At 36.5% G+C, this 26,995-nt stretch overlaps 1 protein-coding gene across 1 annotated transcript; it reads left to right on the top strand.

Annotated features, from left to right (window-relative positions):
• The first annotated feature begins 738 nt into the window (after positions 1-738).
• Positions 739-26,664, top strand: ano7 (anoctamin 7). Its single transcript, XM_017696774.2, has 24 exons — positions 739-826; positions 3,832-3,988; positions 4,315-4,363; positions 5,542-5,666; positions 6,952-7,059; positions 7,189-7,325; positions 7,595-7,652; positions 9,571-9,681; positions 10,578-10,743; positions 11,326-11,416; positions 11,509-11,605; positions 12,622-12,765; positions 18,179-18,316; positions 18,407-18,505; positions 18,968-19,070; positions 19,156-19,267; positions 19,342-19,396; positions 19,507-19,604; positions 22,039-22,184; positions 22,509-22,714; positions 23,111-23,250; positions 23,790-23,880; positions 25,134-25,253; positions 25,554-26,664. Exons 2-24 carry the CDS (start codon positions 3,896-3,898, stop codon positions 25,695-25,697), a joined length of 2,631 nt encoding a protein of 876 aa, XP_017552263.1. The 5' UTR covers positions 739-826; positions 3,832-3,895; the 3' UTR covers positions 25,698-26,664.
• Positions 26,665-26,995: the final 331 nt, after the last annotated feature.

Below are 26,995 nucleotides of genomic sequence, written 5' to 3'. Positions count from 1 at the left end.
TTTGAACTCCCTGGTGTTGCGTTGCTTTTCTTAGTGAAAGGTCAAACTTAAACTTTTGCACAGGCCAATTTCTGTGTTTCCCCCAGTATTAAGTTCACCAAATAAACAGTAATTGTGCATTAATATGTGTTCTCTATAGACGACATGTGCCCTTACTATAATTTAGAAAATCAGCAAAATATGTTGTTTGACAAGAGGTGCACAAACTTTTGCATACAATTATATATAAAGTGATAAATGCACTGGTCCTGAACCTGGCCTGAGAGGGTCCTAGAGGGCTGGTGTCCAACACAGTTTGGTAATTTCTCTGCTCATACTTGGTTCAACTCATTTGTTCATTGCTAGGTTTAATATGAGCGTTTCAGCATGGAAAATACCCTGACACCAGCCACCCAGGACCCTCCAGGCCTGGAACTGAGTACCCCTGGTTTGGAGTGTGAATATTGAAGTTTTTTAATTCTGTAATTCTGATCTGCATTTTGTCACACATTAGTACATTTTCCTCTTCATTTGTGTGTGTGTGTGTGTGTGTGTGTGTGTGTGTGTGTGTGTGTGTGTGCGGGTGTGCGCGTCTGCGCGTGTGTATGTGTGTGTGGGGCACCAGGAGACTCCTCCTTAAGAGCAAACAGGACAAAAACTTCCCTTCATTTCTCATTGCTCATTTTCCCTCCCTCCCTCCCTCCTTCCTAAGGGGAAGTGCTATGCTGAGTGCTATATCCTGGAGGAGAGAGAGAGAGAGAGAGAGAGAGCGAGAGCAGTCAGGGTGTACTGGGAAGGAAAGTCCTGAGCCAGACATGTTGAGGTGAGGAAGGGAGGACGTCAAAAGGTGAGCAGAAAGCAAGCTTTTTCAGAATAAGTAGCAAATGTACATGCACTGGAAAAACACTGATGTTTACTACAGTGATAAGGGAGTTATTCTAGCAGACTTTTATGTCTTTGATCTGGTCACTGAGCTATAATACCTATACCACCAAACTGCAACTACATACAGTCAGTTTTACTATAAAACTGTAAGACATAGAGAGTCGTGTGATTTTCCTATCTGTGTTTTGAGAGATCTCTGAATTGACACTCTCCTTACATGGCTGGCACCCATCTGCCCTAGAATAACATGTTACGCTTTGGTGCCACATAAGCCACAGCTCACTAGGAATTTGAATAAGTCATCAATATGTAACCAATCATGAGCATTCACAAGTAGTGCGTGTATAAAATTGGCTAAGGGAGTTTAAAGGTTTGGTGTATTCATTGCGGTGTCAGTAGAATGCAAATGTTGGCATTTTCTCACTCGAACAACAGACAGAATATAATTAATTCATTATAATTACACATGAACACAATCCTGTAGCCCACCTACAGTACTCAGTTTGGCATTTGAACTTGAGCCTGAACTTGAGAACTATCATCTAATGATCAATTTCAGTCAAGCCTGTTAGAGAAAGAAAGCACCAAACTGTGCATGGGGTCTCCAGAACTGGAGGTACACATTTTTTTAATTTTGTTCTTTAGAAAGCAATTTGTGCATATTATGAATACAAATCGAGTCCAAAAACTACAATTTAATGGTAAAATATCTGGCAACCACATTTCCAACAGAAAACAGAATGTTTTTGTTATTGTCAATGTGAGGCATATTGCTTTCACAGTTATGTGCATTCTTTTAAAGGGTAATTCCACCAAGTTTCTGCATAATTCAAGTCTTTTAGAGTGGGTTTGGTGTGAGAAACCTTCTGTTTCAAATTTTCTACAATGGTTATAGGATCTAGGGGTCATTATATCTACAACACAAATATAGCCATTTTATGTACTGTCCAAATGACCAGTGTACCTATACATGTCTTCTGAGTTTTTACATGTAATGTTGATAATGACAAAAAAATGACAAATCTGAAAAGAAAAAAACATCTTTCTGTGAGGGAGACAGGCAATAAACACATTAGACATATGGTTCCTATCACCTCCACTATGGAGAATTCTGACTTGGTTGGTTCTTCTATATTGATGCATTTCACATCAGACACTCTAAATGACTTTGTGTACATCTATAACTATTTAACCATGCTGAAACTGTTAACATATAACACATAACTTTTTCAAATGTAATTATTTCAGTAACAAAATATACAACCCCAATTCCAATGAAGTTGGGATGTTGTGTAAAACATAAATAAAAACAAAATATGATGATTTGCAAATCCTTTTCAACCTATATTCAATTGAATATGCTACAAAGACAAGATATTTAATGTTCACATAGATAAACTTTATTGTTTTTTGCAAATATTCACTCATTTTCAATTTGATGCCTGCAACACGTTCCCGTTCCAAAGAAGTTCGGTCAGGGGCAACAAAAGACTGGAAGCTTGGAAGTTGAGGAATGCTCAACAACACCCAGAACAACACCCAGAAAAACATATGCTGCCATCCAAGCAACGTTTTTTTCAGGGACTTCCCTGTTTATTTCAGCAAGACAATGCCAAGCCACATTCTGAACGTGTTACAGCAGCGTGGCTTCGTAGTAAAAGAGTACGGGTATTAGACTGCCTGCAGTACAGACCAATACAACAACGGAGACCCCGGACTGTTGAGCAACTGAAGTTGCACATCAAGCAAGAATGGGAAAGAATTCCACCTACAAAGCTTCAACAATTAGTGTCCTCAGTTCCCAAACGCTTATTGAGTGTTGTTAAAAGGAAAGGTGATGTAACACAGCGGTAAACATGCCCCTGTCCAAACTTCTGTGGAATGTGTTGCAGGCATGAAATTCAAAATGAGTGAATATTTGCAAAATACAATAAAGTTTATCTGTTTGAACATTAAATATCTTGTCTTTGTAGTGTATTCAATTGAATATAGATTGAAAAGGATTTGCAAATCATCATATTCTGTTTTTATTTATGTTTTACACAACGTCCCAACTTCATTGGAATTGGGGTTGTAGTGTAATGATATGAAATACATGTTTTTTTTTTTATTTGGACTCCCAAGTGTGGTATTTATCACATACTGACTGTGTTATTTTATTTTTACAGTGCATGCTTACCTTTGTTGGACATTTTCAGGGTTGTTTCAGATAAAGAACAGCAACCTAAAATAAAATGTATAGCTGTACCACAGAAAAAATATCCAGGCATGTTCATATTCAGGTCAGACATGCAGACAGTTTAGGAGTTTTCTTTGAGGAGAACCACTATTTGTGGGCTGGACATTCAGACTTGTGTCTCTCTTCCTCATCTGCGCTCAGTCACTTATATTAACCCCTCAAACTGAAGGCTTATTATTCATTAATCTAATATTCAGCAAAAAAATGAATTATTCAGGAATTATTACTAAACAAATATATATTTTTTTCTTGTCCTACAACAAGGTCTGTCAGAAATTACTTATTACTTACTTATTTTGATCAGTGGTACCTCAGTGACGCTGAAGGTGAGTCATGGAGAGTTCAGACAGACCCTAGAGAGAGTCATGTGTGGGGTTTGGTGTTTTCTCTGTGTAGGGAATAGTGTGTGAGTGTGTGCTAAATGGTGTTTCCTTTAGGGATCTCTTTATATTTGTTATGCCATTACCGTCCCTAATTAGATCATTTTGTCCAAGGTGTTGACCCAACTGCTACTGTACTTATCCTAATCACTCACCTTATCAACTTGCTTCTATTTATTCTCTCTACCAGTGTTTATTCTCATATTCAGTAGTTCTAGCAGCAATAGAACTGAGCAATGATGCCAATGATACTGCTTTTAGAACTACCACACTGAGAGTGGTTACTGAGTGAAAAGTGCATTTTAAGTGTTTGCTTTACAGTCTGCTGTTTATCATGGCATGTTTTAGGGAGCTTGAGCTTAAATCAGAGCTCTTGAGGTCAGCGGTGAAGTGAAAGAGAGGCTGAGGGACTATGACAAAGACGAAAAGTGAACTGGAGGACAGCACCACGCTGATCACACTGTCCGAGCTCCATGACCCTAACTACGGAACCATGGATGGAGGAGTAAGTGTGTATCCTCCTGCATGGTTTCTGCATTATAAGAAAACAAAGAGTTAATCAGTTGTTACTTACTCACTAGTTAACACAATCTAGAAAAGTGGAGGAATGGGAAAATCCACTGGCCAAAGAAAAAAGAACACAAAACAAAACAATTAAAACCTAAACACTTCAAGAATTGTCATCCTATTTATTTTAACATTCTCTCCCCCAGTCGTCTGATATTCTTGATAATGCACCACTCAAAGTATTCTCCTTTCACTTGTAGTTGAAGTGTGAAGTACATTATGTATAATATATGAGTAATGAAAATGTGTAAACATTCTCCACAGTTTTCTCAGAAGGACAGGAACGTGTTTAGTGACGGGGTCACGCGCATTGGTGAGTATCATGAGAAATATTTGATGTAAATGTTTATTTGCTTTGAAAAACACTAATATTAGAATAAATACAAACAGCATTAATACAATGAGCAGTAATTTTATGTATGCCAACACGTTCGTTTAGCCATTTCCAAACCTTTCTTTATGGCAGCCCTGCACATTATAGTTATCATCCACTAACCAGTTTAGCCAATCAGTGCTTCACTATATTAAACCAGCTGTTCTTGAACAAATCCATGTGATGGCAGGAAGCATCAAGGAGAAATCAAACTCTTTTAAATTACTTTTTAAAAATATTGTATATATATTTAATTCCATCAATTCTATAGAGGTCTTTCAGGAAAAAAAAAACACATACTGCCAAGACATACTGTTTTAAACAACATGCATATGTGCCAGACCTTTGCCCAGTATATAGGAACAGTTACTCTTGTTAACACACAATTAACACAGTGTGTGCAATGTTCAGATAGGGCTCACTTCCTCTCCATTAGTGGTATCTCTGTCAACAGCATTCTGCTAAGCTTTACTAATGAACATGACACATTGTTCTCTCAGCAGTTTTTACTTATCTTCTGTCAGGAGTGGAAAAAGTACAGAGGAACTATACTTAAAAATATAAGTACTGTGCCAAAATCAGACTCAATAAAAGTGGAAATATGATTTGAAATATATAATTGAGTAAAGGTACAAGTATTGAGTTTAAAGAATACTAAGTTACAATATACAGTTACTCACATATTTTACACCCCAACACAATTTAATATGTCAGAAACGAATAACACAAACACACAGGACTTTCATATCTGAAGCATTATGCACATTTCCATATGCCCTTACACATTGCACATATTGCAAAAGTACAGAATATATAAATCCACTGCTAACACACTGCTTCAACTGTACTTATTGTACTATGCACTTTAGAACTATATGTAAATTGAATGCTTGCAATGTAACTGTACAAAATAATACTTTCTTCTGTTTTCTATATTTTAAAGGATTCATGTTGACACTTGAAGCTATAGAGAAATTCCTTGCACGTCTTGTGCTTGGAGAATAAGGAAGCCGACTCTGAATCTAGACATTGTAGACGGTGCAGTTATGTTTTAGCTACATTGTCTACAGAGAGTAATGTGCATCTTTTTTGTGCATCTTTTTTGCATTTGCCCCCAGATTTTGTGTTAGTATGGGATGAGCCTGTTGAAACAGAGGATGAATCATCCACCCAGTCCACGCATAGGACCTGGAGGACAGAGTACCTGTCCAGACTACAAAAAGCTGGCCTCCATCAAGAAACGGTCAGTACCAAGAGTTTAAATGTCAAACATCAAGTATCATATCCAAGCTATGACCTTCATACTCTAGAATGCACACAACATCAGTAACAAACTACGGATGATTAACTTGGCAAACATGAGTATAAGCCTTCAGCCTTTAAACAACTACAAGCTTAAGCCGCTCTACAATGTCTGATATCACAAACAAATGGGGGAATTAGTCAGGAAGCCAAATATAAAATGAAGCAATGTAGCTAAGAACAAGCTTCCTCCAGTGCTGTGAACGTTTCTACTCTTTCTTTAAAGATGCTCCACCAAAATATCTCTCAGAGCAAAACCTTTTAAGTCCAAAATAAAAAAAAGTAATTTGCAGGAGGACAAAAAAAACATTCTCAAAAGGAAATTAAAAAAGATTTTTGGGCCAATTTTATTGATCTATTCAGTATAAATTTTTCACAGATTTGTACTTCCGAATCTCAAAAATCGACCCCCCTAAAAAATCTAAATAAAGATATCAACAGTGATATATGTAAATGTATGAAGTGATGATAATTAAATGTGACCACTAAAATATTCACATTTATTTGGTTTATTATAATAATAAAAAAATAATAATGAATAATAAAATATGTGGCGTCCCAAAAGGCTCCAATTTAAGGCATTTGCTTCTCTGTTTGTACATGTAACCTGTAGGTAATGTCATCACTTTTTAAATTTAAGATTAATTTTCACAGCTATGCTGATGATACATAATTATACATTCAACTCCTTCTGAAAATCATCATTCTGTTGACAGAGTAACCAACTGGTTGTCAGATATTACTCAGTGGATGTTGCACATTTTGTACAATTGAATCAAGAAAAAAATGCAAAACTGATTCCTGGCATTGAAATTTTGCTTTGTGGAAAGCTGGACTCCTATGCTTTGTATACCAAACCTGACGTCCTCTCTTAGAAATGTAGAATGAAATTTAAATTGTTAAATTAACCTTCAATGAACGTTAAATTTATTATCTTATTTTTCATTACACTGTTCACTTTTGTATATTTACAGTATAGAAATACACTCAATAAAAAAGTATATATTATTTTTAGAGAAATTTCTGAATATCAATACAGCCATGAGGTAGTTATAAGCAGTCTAAGCTGCACAGGTTGTAAAGAAAATAATTCAAATGAACAGTGAAGAGTGAAATAAGGGATGGGAGCATGAATAAAGAGTAAAGTGGATGTAGTGCTTTAGTATCCACCACTTATATTCTCAAAATGAATATAAAATTTCTAAATCTGTCTATTAATTTCCTAGAAAGAAGTTGTGCAGGGCAAGACAAAGACAATGTATGTGCTCTTGAACGCCCCCTGGAGTGTGTTGTGCTATTATGCTGAGGAGATTGGTCTTCGGGTTCCACTGCAGGTGAAACAACAGTTATATATGTGAAATACTAAAAAGCTTTGCAGAGGCTGTTTTCACTCAACACACAAAATATGTTCCAAATATGAGGATTTAAAGATGCTCCTTCTCTCTGCTGGATCTGCTCCACAGGTTGAGACTACCCAAGAAACCAACTGGTCAGAGGATGTCCTGCAGTATTTACACATCAAGAACATCCTGGCCCAGCAAGTGCCCAACCCTCCACCAGACTACTATACCTGTCAGTTCCGCACCAACAAGCTGAAGAGGTGCATTAAGGCTCCTTTTCATAACAGCATGCTAAGAGACTGTAATTGGGAAGTTGCTTTAGACAGATGAGGGAGTTTCCTGTTCATGTAATGAAATAATAATCAGATTTAGAACTATAATACTGTAAACAGACAATAGGAAGTGGTTAACCTATAAGTAAGGCTCAGTTTGCACAGAATATGTTGACACAGAGTACATTTGTCTCTACCAACTCCTTAAAGACAAACACACACTTACACAGTTTTCACACCCTCATTTCCACCTGCAGGTTTCTTGGCCATGAAAATAAGGACACGTTTTTCAAGACCACACAGAGACATCAAATTGTGAGTACAAAGCCTGATTAATCAGTTTTAGCTATTAGCTCCCTCCCTTCATGCATTAATTGAACTCAAGCTTCACATACATACAAAACTCACACTGAATACATGTGAAAATCTGATCGTAATGAACATATTACCCTCTATTTTTTTAATTTATTTTTTTTATTTATTTGCAGACGCACCTTATAACATCTTAATCACTTTGCAGATCTTTGCACTTTAAGTTATCTATCACATTGATGAGTAGTTTTATGCTGGTACAAAACAACTACTGTTGCTATACTGCTGTTTAAGGGTAGACAGATATATATATAATAATATATAAATATTTGCACGTGGCCTTCAGACCAGCAAGTCACATTTGTGGCCCAATGTTAAGAATTTTTCCGAATTTCAGCATAATTAAATTGTTACGTTATAAACAAAGTAATTCAGAGGGGCTTGATGTGATGTGCTGCGCTCTACAGAAACTTACTGAGTCAGAATTATTCACAGTGGTGGTGAAAGGAATCAGATGTCTGAGGCATCTAAAGCTTCCAAAAGCTACCTTAGAGAAAACTATTACATATACAAGTTATGCATATGCTGTCTGAGGCCTGAGACATTGTTTTCTGATAGCTTTGAAATAAGGTTTTGGCCTTATGTATGTGTTTGCATTTATGGAGCAGAAGTGCATGCAGGGCTCAAATAAACTTATTTATAATGGTAAAATACTGATTTATAACTATTCTGCAGTTATCAACATTATGCAGAACTTTGGAATTCCCCTTTAACAAACATGCCCCAACATCAAAAAAATAAGTCAAGTGTTGCTTTGAAAAGGGAATATTACTTCACAGTAGTTCCAGTTGGTGATGAAATCTGATTTGATGCATGTTCGACCAAACAGGATCTGGATCTCATGCTGGAGGATGTAAAACAGTAGTTACACTATTAATGGGGGATATTCATGAACATGTGAAAATTTGAATGGTCTGTTGGTTCATCAAAAGACAAACACACACACACACACACACACACACACACACACACACACACACACACACACACACACACACACACACACACAAAATCCATTTGGGCCACAAGCTGTGCTTTTTTAGCGACCAAATTTGTTGTGACTAGAGACACCAGGCAATAGGCAGTGTTTACCCCTGCAGCTGTCACTGTACTACTGTTGACCAAGTGTTATGTTTATACTGCTAAGCACAAATTTGGACAGTTAGTCCTTATGTACTGTCTTGTCCTGTTACATATTGCACTTTAGCTCTGAGGACATACCAGTTTGTTTCACTGTGCATCTACATATGGTTAGAATGACATGTAAATAAGTCTAAGCTAATTATCACAAATTTTGGGCCAGGTGTATTACATCCATCATTATACTGTGGCTCAAGCACTGTGTGCTCATGCCTATCTATCTATCTATCTATCTATCTATCTATCTATCTATCTATCTATATTGGTCCATTCAACATGAAATTTTCAATACAATGTAAATGACTTCTGGCATTTTTGAACTATGGGAAAAAAAATGACAAAAATATATAAACAAGATTTTGCTTCCAACAGTAATGACTTGCTAAATTGGTAGGCACAGTTAGCAAATACTCACTTTATCCTGAATAGCTTAAATTAATTAATATTTAATTAAGTAATGTCATTCTGTTACTCTTTTTTTATTTTTAAGTCTTCCTTTCTTTTGAAGTGCTTTTATTTCCCTTATTCCCTGTTTTTTTTTCAAATACTGTTCTTCATGTTTCTTGCATTGTAAAAAAAACAGCAACATTTTAACATATAAAAGCTGCTATAAATAATATATGATGTTTATTTATATAGTATTTTTGGAGCAGTATAGCAGTTTTCCTTCAGCAAGTTTTGTGCTAAAAGGAGTAAAGTGACCTCTGCAATCATCCCACAGCTGTATGAGATATTATCTAGGACGCCATATGGTGCATTGAAGAGGGGAGAGGTTGGAATAGCACGGCTGGTCAGTGAAAAGATATTTACTGCTGCTTATCCCTTACATGAGGTAAGAGTCTTTAGCACATATTTTACATACTACATTAATAATAATTATTATTAATTAATAATAATAATTCTAATGGTTGGGCACAAATTTGTATGTACTATTTAGTGCTGTAGTATTTGGTTTGGGATGCAGACTTTTATGTGGAATACTTTATGGCACATTTTGTGTACATAACAAAAAAATTCTTCTTTTGCACTGTCATAAAGAAACACTGCACTATACACATGAGAAACAATAATGGTATAAATGAAAGATGATTTCCCACTCAATTGTATAAAAGCAGTAAATGTCTTTTACATTCATGTGAACTGCAGGCATGGAATGACATGACAAGAAACCAAACTAACGACAGAGACTGAACTTGTAGAGAGTTTACTAATATTAATTAAAGAGTGCAGTTATATTTGCATAGAATGCATTTAGTGAAAAAAATTAAATAATTTAACATACTATCATAAATACACTCTTATCAAGAAATGGTTCTATATAGTACTGAAAAGAGGTTATTTAACTTGTAACAATAGTGGAATCCTTTTTGGTGCTGTATAGCACCATTTTAAAAGGGTTCTTTAATTAACCATATACAACTCTCTGTGCATCATGGTGAAGAACCATTTGACCATGCAGAGATCTATTTATGCATTCAAATGGTCCTTTGAGTATTCATGATTTTATACAGAACCAATGCCTTTACTAAAGATCTTGAAGAACCATTTTTAAGAGTGTATACCTTCATATATACACCCATTTTGCCATTCCCCAGTAGGAACTTCATATTTATTATTAATTTCAATATCAGTATCTTTATATTAACCGTGTAGGTGATTCTGCACTTACCAGCTATTCACTGTGAAATACACAAAAATTTAAACCACTATATTTACTGTTGCTGTAAGGGTCCATATCAAATGCCCAGAGCTCCAGCTGATCCTGAATCTTTGAGCATGAGGCAGATCCTGTATCAATACTGGGCACGTTGGGCCTGCTGGAAAAAGTACCAGCCTCTGGACCACATTCGTGAATACTTCGGCGAGAAGGTGGCGCTCTACTTCGCCTGGCTGGGTATGACTGTAATGACACAATGTATGCACACCTAAAGTGTGCACACTCAAACTGAATAAGGAAATTGGAACAGATAATGCATGGCATACTGTTATCTACAAACATGGAAAAAGTACATACAAAGTGGGTGCTACTACTCTTTTAGCTATCCAGTGTGCTGGATATGATAGTGCTTATTGATAATATTATATCATACAGTGACAGAAACTTCATAAAGACATCTATTTGAGATTACTTAACAGCTTGATGCAGTTTGAGGCAAGCCCTGTAGCATCAGTGCAAAACTAAAGATGCAAACTTCAGTAACCAAACTTGATTGACTACATTTGGGACACTGGGAAAATCATCTAATTTTGATTATTGGCTAAACCTTTGATGGCGCCATGCTTCACTGAAACAGAGTAGGTGCTGATACTTGTAAGGTGTGTCCTGTAGGCCTATAACCCTTATCTAGGTGTAAATATTGTTTGACAAGTTTTACTCCACCCAGTTCTACTTTTAAGCTTTTGTCAGCTATATTTTCAACATCCGAAGCCACTCTCTCACTCTCTCTCTCTCTCTCTCTCTCTCTCTCCCACCCAGGGTTCTACACAGGCTGGTTACTTCCTGCTGCAGTCGTGGGCTTCCTCTTGTCTTTATTTGGAATCTGGCTTATGGTCACTGATGTCCCAGCGTAAGTGCCATTGATGCTTTCCTCCAGCCCAAAGCATACTGTCCCTTTCCTAATTGTGACCCTCTGCCTTTCTGACCTGTGTTGATATGTAGGCATGAGGTTTGCAGCAATGGCAACAACATTGTCATGTGTCCACTCTGCGACATCTGCAGCTCTTGGAACCTCTCCAGCATCTGCTACACATATAGAGTGAGTAATCAGAAATAAACTAATTATTAACCGAAATAAGAGTGGGCGATATGGTAAAAATATATCAAGTATCTCAGTGTATTATAATATTTAGTTTTTCAGAGTCTACTAAGGCTACTAATAACTATAATAACGATTTTTTATTCTGCATTTGCAATATTAAAAGTATTTGAGAAGAAAAAGGCTAAAAATACTTTAATAAAATAAGATAATGGACTGACATCCTATGAAGTTCTTTTGCAATCTGTGCAGTTACTATACACTTGTTCTTTGTCTGTGTATTTGTATTTTTTTCCATGATACATGCAGTTGTTCGCTGATCCAGAAGAACTGATGATGTATAATGATTTATACAGACAAGTGTATCATTGTGTACAGTGCTGTGCAAAAATCAGAAACCACACTTCATTTATTAAATGTCTTTTCAAAAATGGCCATTAAACACAAGATTTTTCAGCATCAGGAAAAAACTGAAAACATATATTTTGCAGAACTTTACACAGAAGACTCTACAATTAAATATAATGCAGGCATGTTTTACCACACTTTTTGTCTCCTTCCTTTTCTTCTTGAAAGGCTGCACATTCTTTCAGACTTATAGTGTTGTCTACTCACAGTGAAAGGATGGACAGAAACACCTGTGGATGTTTTCAGATCTGGAACAAGCTTGATTTTTCCTATTTGCATGGTTGTTAGGAGTCCCATTTTCTCTAGTGAAATAATGGAAACTCTTTTTCACTAATTTTCCCTTAACTTTATTATGTAGCTTCATTATCTTACATAGAATCTATTCAAACAGTTCTCCTGGAAAAGTAATCACTTGTATTTAATGGATGTTTTGACTGGAAATTAAATAATGAAGGATGGTTTCTGACGTTTGCACAGTTCTGTAATTTATTATGATAATGCTAACATATCATTATATTCCCCATTCCTAGTCAGAAACCTTCTAAAATAAATACAGTAGAAAAGCAATGAGCCATGTACTGTAACTGTAATGTGTCTATTTGTCACAGGCTGGTATATTGTTTGACAATGGAGGAACAGTCTTCTTCAGTATTTTTATGTCTCTATGGGCGGTCACATTCCTGGAGTACTGGAAACGCACCTGTGCTGTCCTGTCGCATCGGTGGGACTGCTCAGAGTTTGAGGAGAGTGAGGTAAGGAAAGAGTTAAAAAAGGCTCTCTAGATAATCACGTAGTTGTTTCCAAAGGCAATGGGAAAAGTAATTCTACATTATGGTTCTTCATTCTTTGGCCTGAATGTGATTGAAAAGTCTAACACAGCTGATCTTACCAGTCAGCTAAATACTAAGCCCTGAATGAATGAAATATGGTTTGTTACAAAAAAGGAAAACACAAAACTATGGACCTTTGCTGTAGCTCTGCAAGACTGAGAGTAAAGACTTGTGCTTTATATGAAATATCATGAATAGTGCTCTATTTGAAATATCAAATATGTGTTTAAAGTTATTCAGAGCAAGAGCTTCTTTGCAGTCATCATGATGTAGAAGACATACAGTGCCCAGATTTATAAATATGTTCATGTTGTAATCTAATCACCCTGTAATTTGACTTAGTAATTGGTACCTTGCAGATGTATAATGGCCTGAGGCTTTTTTCCTCTTGGGGACAGTGGAAATTACCATTCAGGCAGTGGGCACAGTGTCAGTGCACAACAAACAGGCTTCATTAAGGCTTCATCTTTGCTAACTTGTTTTTCAGCCACAAAATTGCGGATGAAAAGGGGTGCATTTGTTTTTCAGGGCATTACACATTTATCAAACTAATTAATGACCTGATGACTGTCCAGTTCTTTGTAAATTGCAAATCTATGGAAAACCTTTAAAGTAGTATTTTACCAGCAGTCAGTGTTGATCACTTTGGTCAGTAAAGTCCATCTGCACTTTAATAAGGAAATATTGATTTAGGCAGAGAGCCAAGTGTCTATCTAAAGCACATAAATATCCAGTTCTGAGACTAGGCTAAATTTCATTTTCAAAAATTCTGTTGAGTATTTCTCTTAACTATACTAGTTGCAGCTGTGGTACTAAGTTTTAGTTTTGTTAGCATTAGATTCTTTTGCTTTCAGCTCATGTCTGTTACTTTAGCTCTCACTTCTATTACTCCTCTAATTGTCTGCATATCAGAGCTCTAGTACACTTTATTCAGTTTCTTAGCCATTAGCTGTTATAAAATAAAAAACCCACACTAATGCCTCACATCTTGTCACTGTAATGCCAAAGCAGGCCCTGGTTCCAAGGCTAAAGCACTTTTGAATCACCAACAACTCTGCTGACATTTTTGCACTACTGATTTCTCTTAAATTATTCCATAAGGCCAATGCACATTGAATCCATCGATCAACATTGTGTAGCAGATATAGTACAAAGTGCATGTACAATACAGAGAATGCACTGCACTGAAAACACATAAATTAAATTGTTTTAGACCATTTAAAATCAATTGGATCAGATCTTTTCCAACCCAGAATCTACTTGGAATTTCTGCCCAAACTATATTTTCTCAAGATTAGGCTGTTTACCTTTTTTATTAATGTGCCACTACAATATTAATAAATTACCATGCAAACTTGCAAATTTTCCTAAACATATCCTTTTGGCATGGTTACTTATTTTTAAACATAATTTCTCCCATCATAAATATTTATGGAATAAGTGTGATATCCTTTGCAAATATAATTCAATCTTCTTTTAAAAAACTGTTTAATAACATTGTTCTATTGCTTACTCAATCATTTAATTCTCAGGGACAAAGATTTTATCACAATTACTAAAAAGGAATGAATTACAAGTTACTGCACTCAATTTATCATTCTAAATATTTCTGCATCAAACCACACTAAAGCAAAAAAGACTCCTAAATTGCTTTAGTGTGGTTTGATGCAGAAACATTTTGTAGATAACGTTTAATTTCTTGTTCAAAAATAAAAAAGCGACCGTTTGCTGTTAAATTTACTTTTGTGAATGTGAACTTGTACAAAAAGTATAAGAAGGTTAATGATAAAATATTCTTTTTCTCTTCCTTTACAGATATTAAAAAACAAATTTGTTTGTAAAATAAAGAAAAATTATTACAAATGTCAAATAAACATAAAAAAGGATTTCCAAAAGATAACAGTGAGTACAATTACAAAAAAAATGTGATACAGCTTCTACACAAGCATACATATGATAATATTAATATCTTTTTAAGTGTTTGAAATGTTTAGAAGGATAAATTGAGTGCAGTAATTTGTAATTGATTTCTCTTATTGTAATTGTGATAAAATCTTTGAAAGGAATAGTCCAAACTTTTTCCCCCATTCTGTGTAGGCCACAAAATTCAGCCAATAAGATATTCCATATGAAATAATTATAATGTTTTTATAATATAATGTTTTTATACTTTTCAATAGCATAACCAAACCTAGAGGTATGGCATACATAAAAATAGTGTATTCTTTCTGAGTCACAGGGATGTTATAGGTGGATGAGAACTCATAATAATTGAAGAGGAGTCCCTGAGAATTAAATTATGAAATGACTCAATAAGCAATAGAACATTGCTATTAAATAGAAGATTGAATTAGAGAAATAGTGGATCAGGAAGTGCAGAGAATTAGTAAGGTGGAAGTGAGGGCAGCTTTAAAAAGTATGAACAATGGAAAGGCAGTTGGTCCAGATGACATACCTGTGGAGGTATGGAGATGTTTAGGAGAGAAGGCAGTGGAGTTTTTAACCAGGTTGTTTAACAAAATCCTGGAGAGTGAGAGGATGCCTGATGAGTGGAGAAGCAGTGTACTGGTCCCCATTTTTAAGAACAAGGGTGATGTGCAGAGCTGCAGTAACTACAGAGGTATAAAGTTGATGAGCCACACCATGAAGGTATGGGAAAGAGTTGTTGAAGCAAGGCTAAGGCGAGAGGTTCAGATCAGTGAGCAGCAGTTTGGTTTCATGCCCAGAAAGAGTACCACAGATGCAATTTTTGTATTTAAAGTGTTGGTAGAGAAGTACAGAGAAGGTCAGAAGGAGCTACATTGTGTCTTTGTGGATCTAGAGAAGGCATATGATAGGGTGCCAAGAGAGGAACTGTGGTACTGTATGAGGAAGTCAGGTGTAGCTGAAAAGTATGTTATGGTAGTGCAGGACATGTATGAGGATAGTGAGACAGTGGTGAGGTGTGCAGTTGGAGTGACAAATGGTTTCAAGGTGAAGGTAGGGTTACATCAGGGATCAGCTTTGAGCCCCTTCTTGTTTGCAATGGTGATGGAAAGGTTGACAGATGAGGTCAGGCAGGAGGCTCCATGGACCATGATGTTTGCAGATGACATTGTAATCTGTGGTGAGAGTAGAGAGCAGGTGGAAGAGAATCTGGAGAGGTGGAGGTTTGCACTGGAGAGGAGAGGAATGAAGGTCAGTAGAGACAAGATACATGTGTGTGAATGAGAGGGAGGCAGGTGGAAAGGTGAAGATGCAAAGAGTAGAGGTCGTAAAGGTGGATGACTTCAAATATCTTGGGTCAACCATTCAGAGCAATGGACATTGTAGAAAAGAGGTGAAGAAGAGGGTGCAGGCAGGATGGAGTGGGTGGAGACGGGTGTCAGGGCTGATATGTGACAGAAGGATAGGTTTACAAGACAGCAGTGCGTCCTGCTATGATGTATGGTTTGGAGACTGTGGCTCTGTCTAAAAGACAGGAGGCTGAGCTGGAGGTGGCGGAGATGAAGATGCTGAGATTTTTGTTGGGAGTGACAAGGATGGAGAAGATTAGAAATAAGCAGATCAGAGGGACAGTGAAGGTGGAGCAGTTTGGAGATAAAGCCAGAGAGGCCAGGGTGAGATGGTTTGGACATGTGTTGAGGAGGAATAGTGGATATATTGGTCAAAGAATTTTGGAGATGGAGCTGCCGGGTAGAAGGAGAAGAGGTAGACATCAGAGAAGGTTTATGGATGTAGTGAAGGTGGACATGGAGAAGATTGGTGTAAAAGTAGAGGAGGCGGTAGATAGGGCAAGATGGAGGCAGATGATCTGCTGTGGCGACCCCTAAAGGGAGCAGCTGAAAGAAGAAGAAGAAGATCACACTTATTCCATATAAAACATCTATGATGGGAGAAATTATGTTTAAAAATAAGTAACCATGCCAAAAGGATTTGTTTATAAAAATTTGCAAGTTTGCATGGTAATTTATTAATATTGCAGTGGCACATTAACATAAAAGGTAAACAGCCTAATCTTGGGAAAATATTGTTTGGGCAGAAATTCCAAGTAGATTTTGGGTTGGAAATGAACCAATTGACTTTAAATTGTCTAAAAAATTGTATGTGTTTTCAGTGCAGTGCATTCTCTGTATTGTACATGCACTTTGTACTGTATCTGCTACACAATGTTGATCGATGCATTCATTGTGCATTGGCCTTATGGAATAATTCAAGATAAATCAGTAGTGCAAATCTGAGGCATTAGTGTGGGTTTTGTATTTTATAAGAGCTAATGGCTGAGAAACTGAATAAAGTGTACTAGAGAAGAATCTAATACTAACAAAACTTAAACTTAGTACCACAGCTGCAAATAGCATAGTTAAGAGAAATACTCAACAGATGGTATTTTTGAAAATGAAATTTAGCCTAGTATCAGAATTGGATATTTATGTGCTTTAGATAGATGGATGGAAGGATGAATGGATGGATGGATGGATGGATGGATGGATGGATGGATGGATGGATGGATGGATGGATGGATGGATGGATGGATGGATGGATGGATGGATGGATGGTTCCAGCTGCAGAAAAACAGCCCCCAACCTTTTGAAATCTGTGGCTAAAGAGTTCAACCTTGGTCTTTTCAGACCAAAACACATTTTCCCACATACTTCTGGAAAACTTGATGCAGGTTTTGGAAAAACATAGCTGGGCTTCGATGTTTTTCTTTGTTAGAAAAGGCTTCCGTCATGCCACCCTACCCCACAGCCTAGACATATGAAGAATGTAGGAGATTGTTGTCACAAGCTTTACACAACCAGTACTTGCCAAAAATTCCTGCAGCTACTTTAATGTTACTGGAGGCCTCTTGCCAGCCTCCCAAACCAAATTTATTATTGTCTTGTCATCAATTTTTGAGGGACATCCAGTTCTTGGTAATGTCACTGTTGTCCCAAATTTAATCCACTTCTTGATGACCGTCTTCACTGTGTTCCATGGTATATTTAATGCCTTTTTTTGTACCCTTCTCCTGACTGACACCTTTCAACAATCAGATCCCTTTAATATGTTGTAAGCTCTTTATGGCCCATGGCTTTTGCTGTAAAGCTGAACTTTATATAGGGTTAATCACTTTAAATGATGGCAGTGTACTGACTACTGTTTAACACGAGCTTTTTTATTTTCTGAATGATTTCAGTTTTTTTTTCAATGGGATTGTACAGATTATGGGCCAGATTGAAGGTGGAAAAAATCTGAAATGATTCATCTTGGTCTGATTTTCTATGACAAAAATTGAGCATTTTAACATGGGTGTGTAGACTTTTTACATGCGCTGTACAGCTGGGTTTCACACAATCCATTTTAATTGTAGGAAAGGCCAAGGCCGGAGTTCACTGCCATGGCACCCACAACAATTCGCAATCCTGTGACTGGTGCAGAGGAACCTCATTTCCCAGAAACCAGCCGCTGTAGACGCATTGTGACTGGCAACATGGTCATCATTATCATGGTAAACCAGAACATGACATGGAACTGAACTTGCTTATCTTGTGGTAAAGGACATGTCACATGTTTATTTCTTTGAGGTTTATCTTTGCAGGTTGCTGTCGTTTTGATATTTCTATTAGCGATCATCCTCTACCGGAGCATCCTGAGCATCATCATCTCCAAGTCCCGAAATGCCTTTTTTATATTCTCTGTAAGTTTATTAAGGCCAGTATCTTTGACCATATCATAATCTTCAAGTTTATGACAAATGTTTAACTACATTGTGATTGTCTTAACAGACCCTTTAGTGAACAATCCCAGTATGCTCTGTGACAAACCAGTTTTGACATTGCACAGTGAAAGAACTTTGATTTGTCAGTGAATTCAATAGAATGCTTGGGAAAACTGCTGTTTGTTAAAAGAAATGGCTTATTATTATGCTTATGGTCCCACACTTCAGTTCCCCATTCTTATAACCATACATTACCTAATAATTTAGAGTGGTTACCTAATGTCATAAGACTAGTAAAAGAATAATAAGTCTGTAGTTTAATGGTTTAACCCAAATAAATGCTAGATGTGGCTCTTTTAATACACCTATGCAATGTTAGATCCCTGTTAAATAACATTCTTGGTTGTGTAGATCGTGCTTTGGTCTCTGTCTCTTCCATAGGCTGGGAGAATAGCAAGTCTCACCGGCTCTGTGTTAAACTTGGTGGTGATCCTACTGCTGTCTAAGGTCTACACATATCTAGCCCATATCCTGACCCGATGGGGTAAGAAAGCATGGAACCATGTGTAAATCTTTTTGGTTCTACTTGATCATGCAAATCTAATGCTTATTTACTTTTCCACCACTAGAAATGCACCGCACTCAGACTAAATATGAAGACGCCTTCATCCTTAAGGTGTTCATCTTCCAGTTTGTCAACTTCTACTCTTCTCCTGTTTACATAGCTTTTTTCAAAGGCAGGTGTGTATTCATCAAACAGTGTACAGGCCGTGTCAAAATAATACAGACAGTTGATTTCATCTGATGTTCTTAAGGTTTGTTGGATACCCTGGAAATTACAACATGCTTTTTGGGGTCCGAAATGAGGATGTGAGTATAGACACATCTGTCTATCTGTCTGTCTGCCTGCTTGTCTGCATACTTATCTATTACTCAGCTTTCTTCATGTTGCTCTTGTCATATCATAATATTTTCTACAGTGTGGCGCTTCTGGATGTCTTATTGAACTTGCTCAAGAGTTATTGGTCATCATGGTAGGCAAACAAATCATCAACAATGTTCAAGAGTTTATTTTTCCGTAAGTTTTCATACTTTTTAAAACAAAAAAAATAATTTTCAGTATTAAAAGTGGGGTTTAAAAGTCTGAGAGCACATTAAATTTTTTATTTAAATATAGAAATAAATCACAAAACATTTTGGAACTTATAACAAAGAAGAGTTGACTGACATAAAATGAGGAAGAAATTTTCAAGATTCACCACTATTTCTAAGCCACTATTAAAATTTAAAGGGCCCCTGTTACAGAAAATCTCACTTTTTAAATAAAAGAGTAGTACATAAACATTGCAAAAGTTTTTAAACTACTGTATACTCACCAGTCCGCACAGTCTATATATAGAAACTAAGCTGTGAAACAGCTTTTTATTTTTGTATTTATTATTGTAATGTCACACATCATACACCCTCCTTGCCCATTCACTCCGAAGCTATAAGAAGTGTTTCAGCTTGGGCAGCTTTTTCAAGGCACAATATATGGGAGCCAGCCAGATCTGTGGTGTATATAAGGTATAGGATATAGATTCTTTGGGCAAATGAATCCTAGGGTCCAGGGATCTTGAATTGTTCATCAAAATTATACAATTTTCCACATACTCCAGAACTGGAACTTTGAGGCTAACATTGGTAACAAACACTAGAACTCACCTGTCACCCAAATAACCCAAATTATTTCTGTAAAATTAAATCATCAACTGTTCAAAAACATCAAGGTCTTCATCAAAGAGAAATTCCGAAATTCCACTGATTTAAAAAAGATATATATTTTTTTATAATTCTGTGTTGAAATGCTGTATAAAAATTCAGGGTGTTTTGATGTAAAGTGGTTCATAGTATAGACACTTACTTACTCAGATCTATTGAAAGTGGTGGTGATGTATTCTACATGTATTCTCAGAACACCTATATGTTAAATTAATGGAGGGAAAGTAGTGGTCAATCTGAAAAAATCCTTTGTTCTTAAAGTTCTTTGGGGACTATTTTGCCTTACAATGCTCTGCATGTGTCTCTCCACGCTGGACAGATTAAAATAAATGGATAAAAATACATTTTAAGCCAAAACTTCACCACAAAACTACTGTAAACCAATGACGCAGACACCAGGCAGTGTATTCAGATACATTTAACATTTACGGCATTTGGCTGACGCTCTTATCCAGAGCGACTTACAATTTGATCATTTTACACAATTGGCCTGACTGCATGTCTTTTGGACTGTGGGAGGAAACCGGAGAACCCGGAGGAAACCCACGCAGACACGGGGAGAACATGCAAACTCCACACAGAGAGGACCCTGGTCGCCCGCCCGGGGAATCGAACCCAGGCCCTCCTTGCTGTGAGGTGACAGAGCTACCCACCACGCCACCGTGCCGCCACAGATATTGCAGATATATTTAATATAATGACTTTCTATGAATGAGCTTTTAGTGGTGTTAAACTCCTCAGGTGACTGGTTCTTATCACCATCACTGTGAACAATTCTGACACTGTACGTTTCTCTAGAACTGAAAATTTGACACCAAACTATTTTGAATGATTTTGCTAACATATTAACCATTTAATGCTGCGGGCAGTCATTATAGACTGGGTCTGTTTTTACAAACCACCTCAGGAGGAGGAGTGCTGATCTAGAATCAGTATTTGTGATAATAGGTATCATAACTGAAGTGGAAACTGACCTAAAATCAGTCCTGGTGTTTGAAATCCTGTAGCAGTGAAGTTCATTTTTGTTGTTCATTTTACAGCTCATAGCGAGTCTACTGAGATACTGTACTCTAAACCACACTGACAATTCTGAACAACCTAAAAAATTGTAAAATCTGAAGCCCTGGATACGGTTTGAGAGAAGTTTTTGTGTTGTATTTACAGTGGGTGATGACTGAGTTCTAGTGTTTGTTAGCAACATTAGCCTTACTGCACTAGTTCTAAACTAAATAAACAACATTTGGACTCCAAATATGTTTTGACTGGTGGTTTACATTTAGGGTAAAACTTGAGTAAATTAGTTTAGTTTAGTTTGCACTGAACTATTCCTGTAAGGCCTTTGTGCAAAAAATCCGATTTATCTGTCTTATCGCTTACACATGTGAAGCATGTGTTCAAACGGCTTTCATGTGCATTTAATCTTCTCATCAGAGGCTTTTACACAAATGTGGAATACTGGCTAAAGTGCTATCATTAAAACAAAAGGGGCACATACTGTACCAAATACTAAGACATTCTGAAATTCATGGCTCTATTTCAAAGATTCTACGTTTAAATCAAATTGTTTTGCTCATAACACATGATTAGAAAACTGCTGATAATATATGATGATAGAATTTATAATAAAGAAATTTGTATAAAATTAGAAAGAAATGCAAAATAGAAGCCTTTTCAACAGTGGTCTCAGACTTTTAGATCCTATTATATGTCTCAGAATGCCTCAGAATGTCTCCTGTCCTCTCCCCCTTCAGTAAGATGAAGACATGGTGGCACAAGCGGAAGTTTAATCTGGCTCATAGAGAGAAAGGGGCAAATGAACAAGATAACGTGTCACCCTGGGAAACGGACTATGAGCTGTTAGTATGTGAAGGCCTGTTTGATGAATATCTGGAAATGGGTGAGACCTCAAAGTATTCTTACATTTTAAAACATATTTAAAGTTTTCAGGCCTTGAAACTGAAATAAATCAGTTAAATGATATTGCATGACATAAGAATTTGTTATAAGCAAATGATTTAAATAATCCCAGTTATTACGATAAACATAACACCACACTTTTCATGAAATCGGAATGTCTTGTGGTAAGTAATTCTGGCTTGTCTAAGGCAGTAGCTTTGAAGCAGTGAGGTTGAACTTAAGAAAATGTCATAGTTAAACTTTTTAAAAGTATGTATAACAATATATTTTTTGTAAAATTCTAATTTACTCCTCCTTTTTCCAGTCCTGCAGTTTGGTTTCATTACAATCTTTGTGGCCGCCTGTCCTCTGGCACCTTTATTTGCCCTGGTGAACAACTGGGTGGAGGTTCGCCTGGATGCACAGAAATTTGTTTGTGAATACCGCAGGCCTGTGGCGGAACGAGCACAGGACATTGGAATTTGGTTTACCATCCTACAGGTCATCACTTATCTGGCTGTGATCAGCAATGTAAGCATTTCTGCTTCATTATCAGTTTCAATTTCAATTACAAAACTATCATCAAGTAACATTCTTTCCTAATTATTCCACACATTCCCACTCAGTCTAATAGTACTTTGATTTATGTAATATGGACAAGAATGAATGACTTACTCAAAAACAACATAGTCAAACCTAAGTCAACCCTTTTGCTTAATTTGCTGAGCGTAGAATGAGTCATTGCTGTCTTTTCTATGAAGCTTTTCCAGTTTTTTGAAGTGTCTCCTGGGAAATATTGACTGGTTTTCTTAAGAAAGTCTTTGTTGTGGCTTTGACAACTGTAAACATAATTAGTGGAGCAGCTAAAGAAATGTTAATGTGGTATTAATGGTTTATTCATGTTTAACTTCCTGTTCCTTTTGCTAGGCTTTCTTGATTGCTTTCACGTCTGACTTCCTGCCACGCCTTTACTACCGCTACACCACTGAGGGAAGTCTGCGAGGCTATATTGATTTTACTCTTTCTGTAGCCCCCAACAACTTCACCCAGAGTGACATACAGTGCAGGTGATGAGGCTGTTCTAATGATGCTGGCAGTGATAGATGGTTAAGTGATGAATCATCTTGGCATTTTGTGGATGTTTCTGTCAAGGGTCCATATCCTACATTTTTGATATATGTAAACAAACCCTTTCCTATTTGACTGCCCTCAGGTACAACACTGCTTAGAACTTCAATATAAATGGGTGGGGATATATAGGTGGACATATGTAAAAATCAAAATAGGTGGATGTAGGTAAATGAATTTATTCACATTCTGTCACAGAACTGTGAGTTCAAAATAGGCTGGTTTTGCAGTATAGTTTTCATATATGGGCTGTATGGACTGGGTAGGAGACGGTATAATTTAAAACTTTGACAATGTTTACATACAACTTCAAACTCCTTTATTTCATTATATACAATTTATAGCTAAAATAACTTCTTGTTGTCAAACAAATGCGGCAACTGAGCAAAGTAAAAGCAAACCAACTGTGGTGTGTGTTGCTTATGAAGATCAAGGAAATGGCGATGAGTGATCTGAAGAGTATGATGTTCATCCTCAGGTATCGAGGCTTCAGAGATGAAAAGGGACATAACACTCCTGAGTACTATAACCTTCTAGCTATTCGGCTGGGGTTCGTCATTATATTTGAGGTAGGCTGATATGTGCAGCACTGAACTGTCCGTATAACCAAGAGAGTCGTGTGAGTTATGAAGTGAAAATACATTGACATTAATTGCAGTTGGATTGTATTTTTAGACGGTGTAAGTCAAGATAGATTCAAATATGCTTATACTGCTTGAATTGAAATTTGTGGTAATTAACTTACCTTTAAAGTACATTTAAATGTTTGCAATCCCATTATATTCCTCCCATACCATAGAAGGTAACAGAATAACTGGTATACACAAGGTCCTTATTATACCATAAGCAATTTATTTGGTCCCAATTTATTTAGGATTCTCTTATAACTGTGTAGTTACATGTTAACAACATATGCAACAACAATGTAATTAATAGTGATTAAGTCCTGTTACACATGGATAACAGGACACCTTATGTAATTATACATGGATATCAACTTTTTTGCCTCATTTAAATACACAACTGTATTTCTTAGTAGTTGTAACAGCCTATTCTCTCCCATATAATTACACAAGGGTAACAACATGAATGTAATTACATTTGTAATCAGGCACATTAAGAAGGCATATTGAGAGGAACAGCCTGTTAAATTCTAAGATATAAAGTGATGTTGGAAAACAGTCATAACAGAGTAAAACCCATAAGCATAAAATATTGGAACAGCAGTTGTTTTTTTAGAAGTCTTTTCCAGGAGTAAAAGGAAGTATGTAATAACATTAAAACATTACTTACACTGTAGCATTTATGTTGCCAGTGCTGTGACAATGTAACAAGTTTCAACTTTGAACCATTCTGTAATGTGACAGTGTGTTGCATTACCCCCAAAGCAATGTCTATATTACCACTCCATTATTACATAGTACCTATATAACAACTACACAGGAAATGTCCACTTATTATAAAGTGCAACTTTATCACTACACTATAGGAAAATTCTTTCTTTAACTGCTGAAAAAGACTTTTGTAATGTATCAAAAGGATACATTTGTGTAAGTACATAAGTCAAAACTGAAGTTGATACATGTGTAATTACACAGGCTGTAAATCTGTAACATTGACTAATCTGTAACATTGACTAAATCATCAGTAGTTGCATTGTTATTGCATATGTTATACATGTGTAACTACACAGTTATTAGAACCATGTAATATAAAGTGGGACTATTTATTTTCTTCATATTTGCATTAATCTACCTGTTACTAACCTCTCTAATGTAGCAAAGACATTTCCTCTTTCATTCTGTTCATGGTTACATTTCAGCATGTGGTGTTCCTGATCAGCCGCATGATTGACTGGATGGTGCCAGACATTCCGGAGGATGTGCAGATAAAGATAAAGAGAGAACATTACATGGCTAAACAAGCTTTGGCTGAAAACCAGGTAAGATTACCCATGTGGTTGGGTTTTGCAGCATACTAGGGAGCCTTGAGCAATCATGGTAATGCTTATTGTATGTTAATGATTTAGCCACAATATTGTAAGTTAACTATTGTAGGGATATAAAGTGAAAATTGTTGTGTGAATTCTCTTCAGACTTTTCCAATAAAAACATATACAATTAAAAAACAGCTTAGAAATAATTTCGAGCATGCTCTATCACCAAACGAACAGCTTATGTCTTTGTTAAGTTGAACCGTGAGAAAATTGAAATGTTCTTACATGTTGTCTATCACTGCGAAGTCCTTAGAAGGAGCACTTCTGGAAGAGTCACCATCGCCAACCTCTGATCTACGATACCGAGGAAGATCAGCTTCACCGCGCAACACTGACTCTCCTCCTCCGAGTTTGACTCCTGTACCTGAGGACAAAGAAAAGCCAGTTTAGAAGAAGCCAAAACTAAAAATAGGATCTAAAAACAGGACATGAACAAGAGGCTCCTCAAAAAATGGGAGTTAGTTGCATTAATTAAGTTAAAAAGTTTGATGAAATGTTTTTAGACATTACAGGAATCTCATTTCATAAGGACATATACACAAACAAAAATTGAAAAGTTTTCGGTATCCTCCATTTTTCTCACAGGAAATAGGTTTTGGGCAGTAGGATGCTAACATGCTGATGTTATCAAAGGCATTGTAACAAAATCTTCCAACTGGAGAAAAACAGTGACAGTAACAGCAGTGCTGAAACATTTTATACTGTGTAGAGAAAACAAACGGTTGAATTAACCGTTCATAAATTCCAGTTCCGCCCAAAAGCTCCACACACCCCACTGTATTCTGGACTCCCTTGTGAGCACCTAGCACTTGAACTTCTCAGGTCAAACCTTCACTCTGACCTCATGTATTTGGTTTTATCAAGGAAATGGACAGAGAAACGAGGCTGGTGAGAGAAGGGAGGGGTCACTGTGTGCCACATAAAATCAAGCATAGACCAAACATAAAACTCAAACCAAACACATAAACCAAGCAATTAAATTTGGCTGTTAAATGAATGATGATCCACTGATTTCATAGTGACTATTATATCAGTCATGTAGTGTTTAATGCTCCAGTTTTATGCCATATCGCTGGATTCTTGGAGCACTGCTTATATATGAGCTGCTCCAATGACTCACTTTTAAACGTTCCAGTTAAATGTTCAAAACGTTAAAAGTTGCTAATTTATGAATCATATTGATTGCCTATTGTAACACTTCTAATTTAACAATATTGAAAATACTCAAACTATGCAGGGTCCCAAAATTATTTATTTATGCATTTTTGTATGACTTGCTACATTTAAAGGATTCCATCACATATCTCTTTTCACCCTTACAGTAATCATAGAACCTAAATAAACACTTATAGAAAAAGTCTTTTGTGTGTTTGTGCCTTTTGTTTGTTATATAATACTTAAAAATTATTAAACTGATCCGTGTTCACTTTCACAAAGTATTGTATTGATAATTATAAGTATCAATGAAAGAATTAGATGTGCTGCACCTTTTTTGCATTATGACAAAGGTTGAAAAATAAAAACTAAGTAATAGTTTATACTATTCATATTGTAGCATCGGCGGCATGGTGGGTAGCGCTGTCGCCTCACAGCGAGGAGGTCCTGGGTTCGATTCTGCGTGGGTTTCCTCCGGGTTCTCCGGTTTCCTCCCACAGTCCAAAGACATGCAGTCAGGCCAATTGGACGTG

This window comes from Pygocentrus nattereri, chromosome 17 (assembly GCF_015220715.1).
Source record: "Pygocentrus nattereri isolate fPygNat1 chromosome 17, fPygNat1.pri, whole genome shotgun sequence".
In the NCBI taxonomy this organism is placed as follows: domain Eukaryota; kingdom Metazoa; phylum Chordata; class Actinopteri; order Characiformes; family Serrasalmidae; genus Pygocentrus; species Pygocentrus nattereri.
The sequence above is the reverse complement of the archived record's forward strand: the minus strand, read 5'-3'. Positions and strand labels throughout refer to the sequence as shown.

Coding starts and splice junctions, on each gene's coding strand:
- ano7 (XM_017696774.2), top strand. CDS start 3,896: ATGACAAAGACGAAAAGTGAACTGGAGGACAGCACCACGCTGATCACA. Junction 7,326..7,594: donor CGCACCAACAAGCTGAAGAG/GTGCATTAAGGC, acceptor TTCCACCTGCAG/GTTTCTTGGCCATGAAAATA. Junction 11,606..12,621: donor GCATCTGCTACACATATAGA/GTGAGTAATCAG, acceptor TATTTGTCACAG/GCTGGTATATTGTTTGACAA.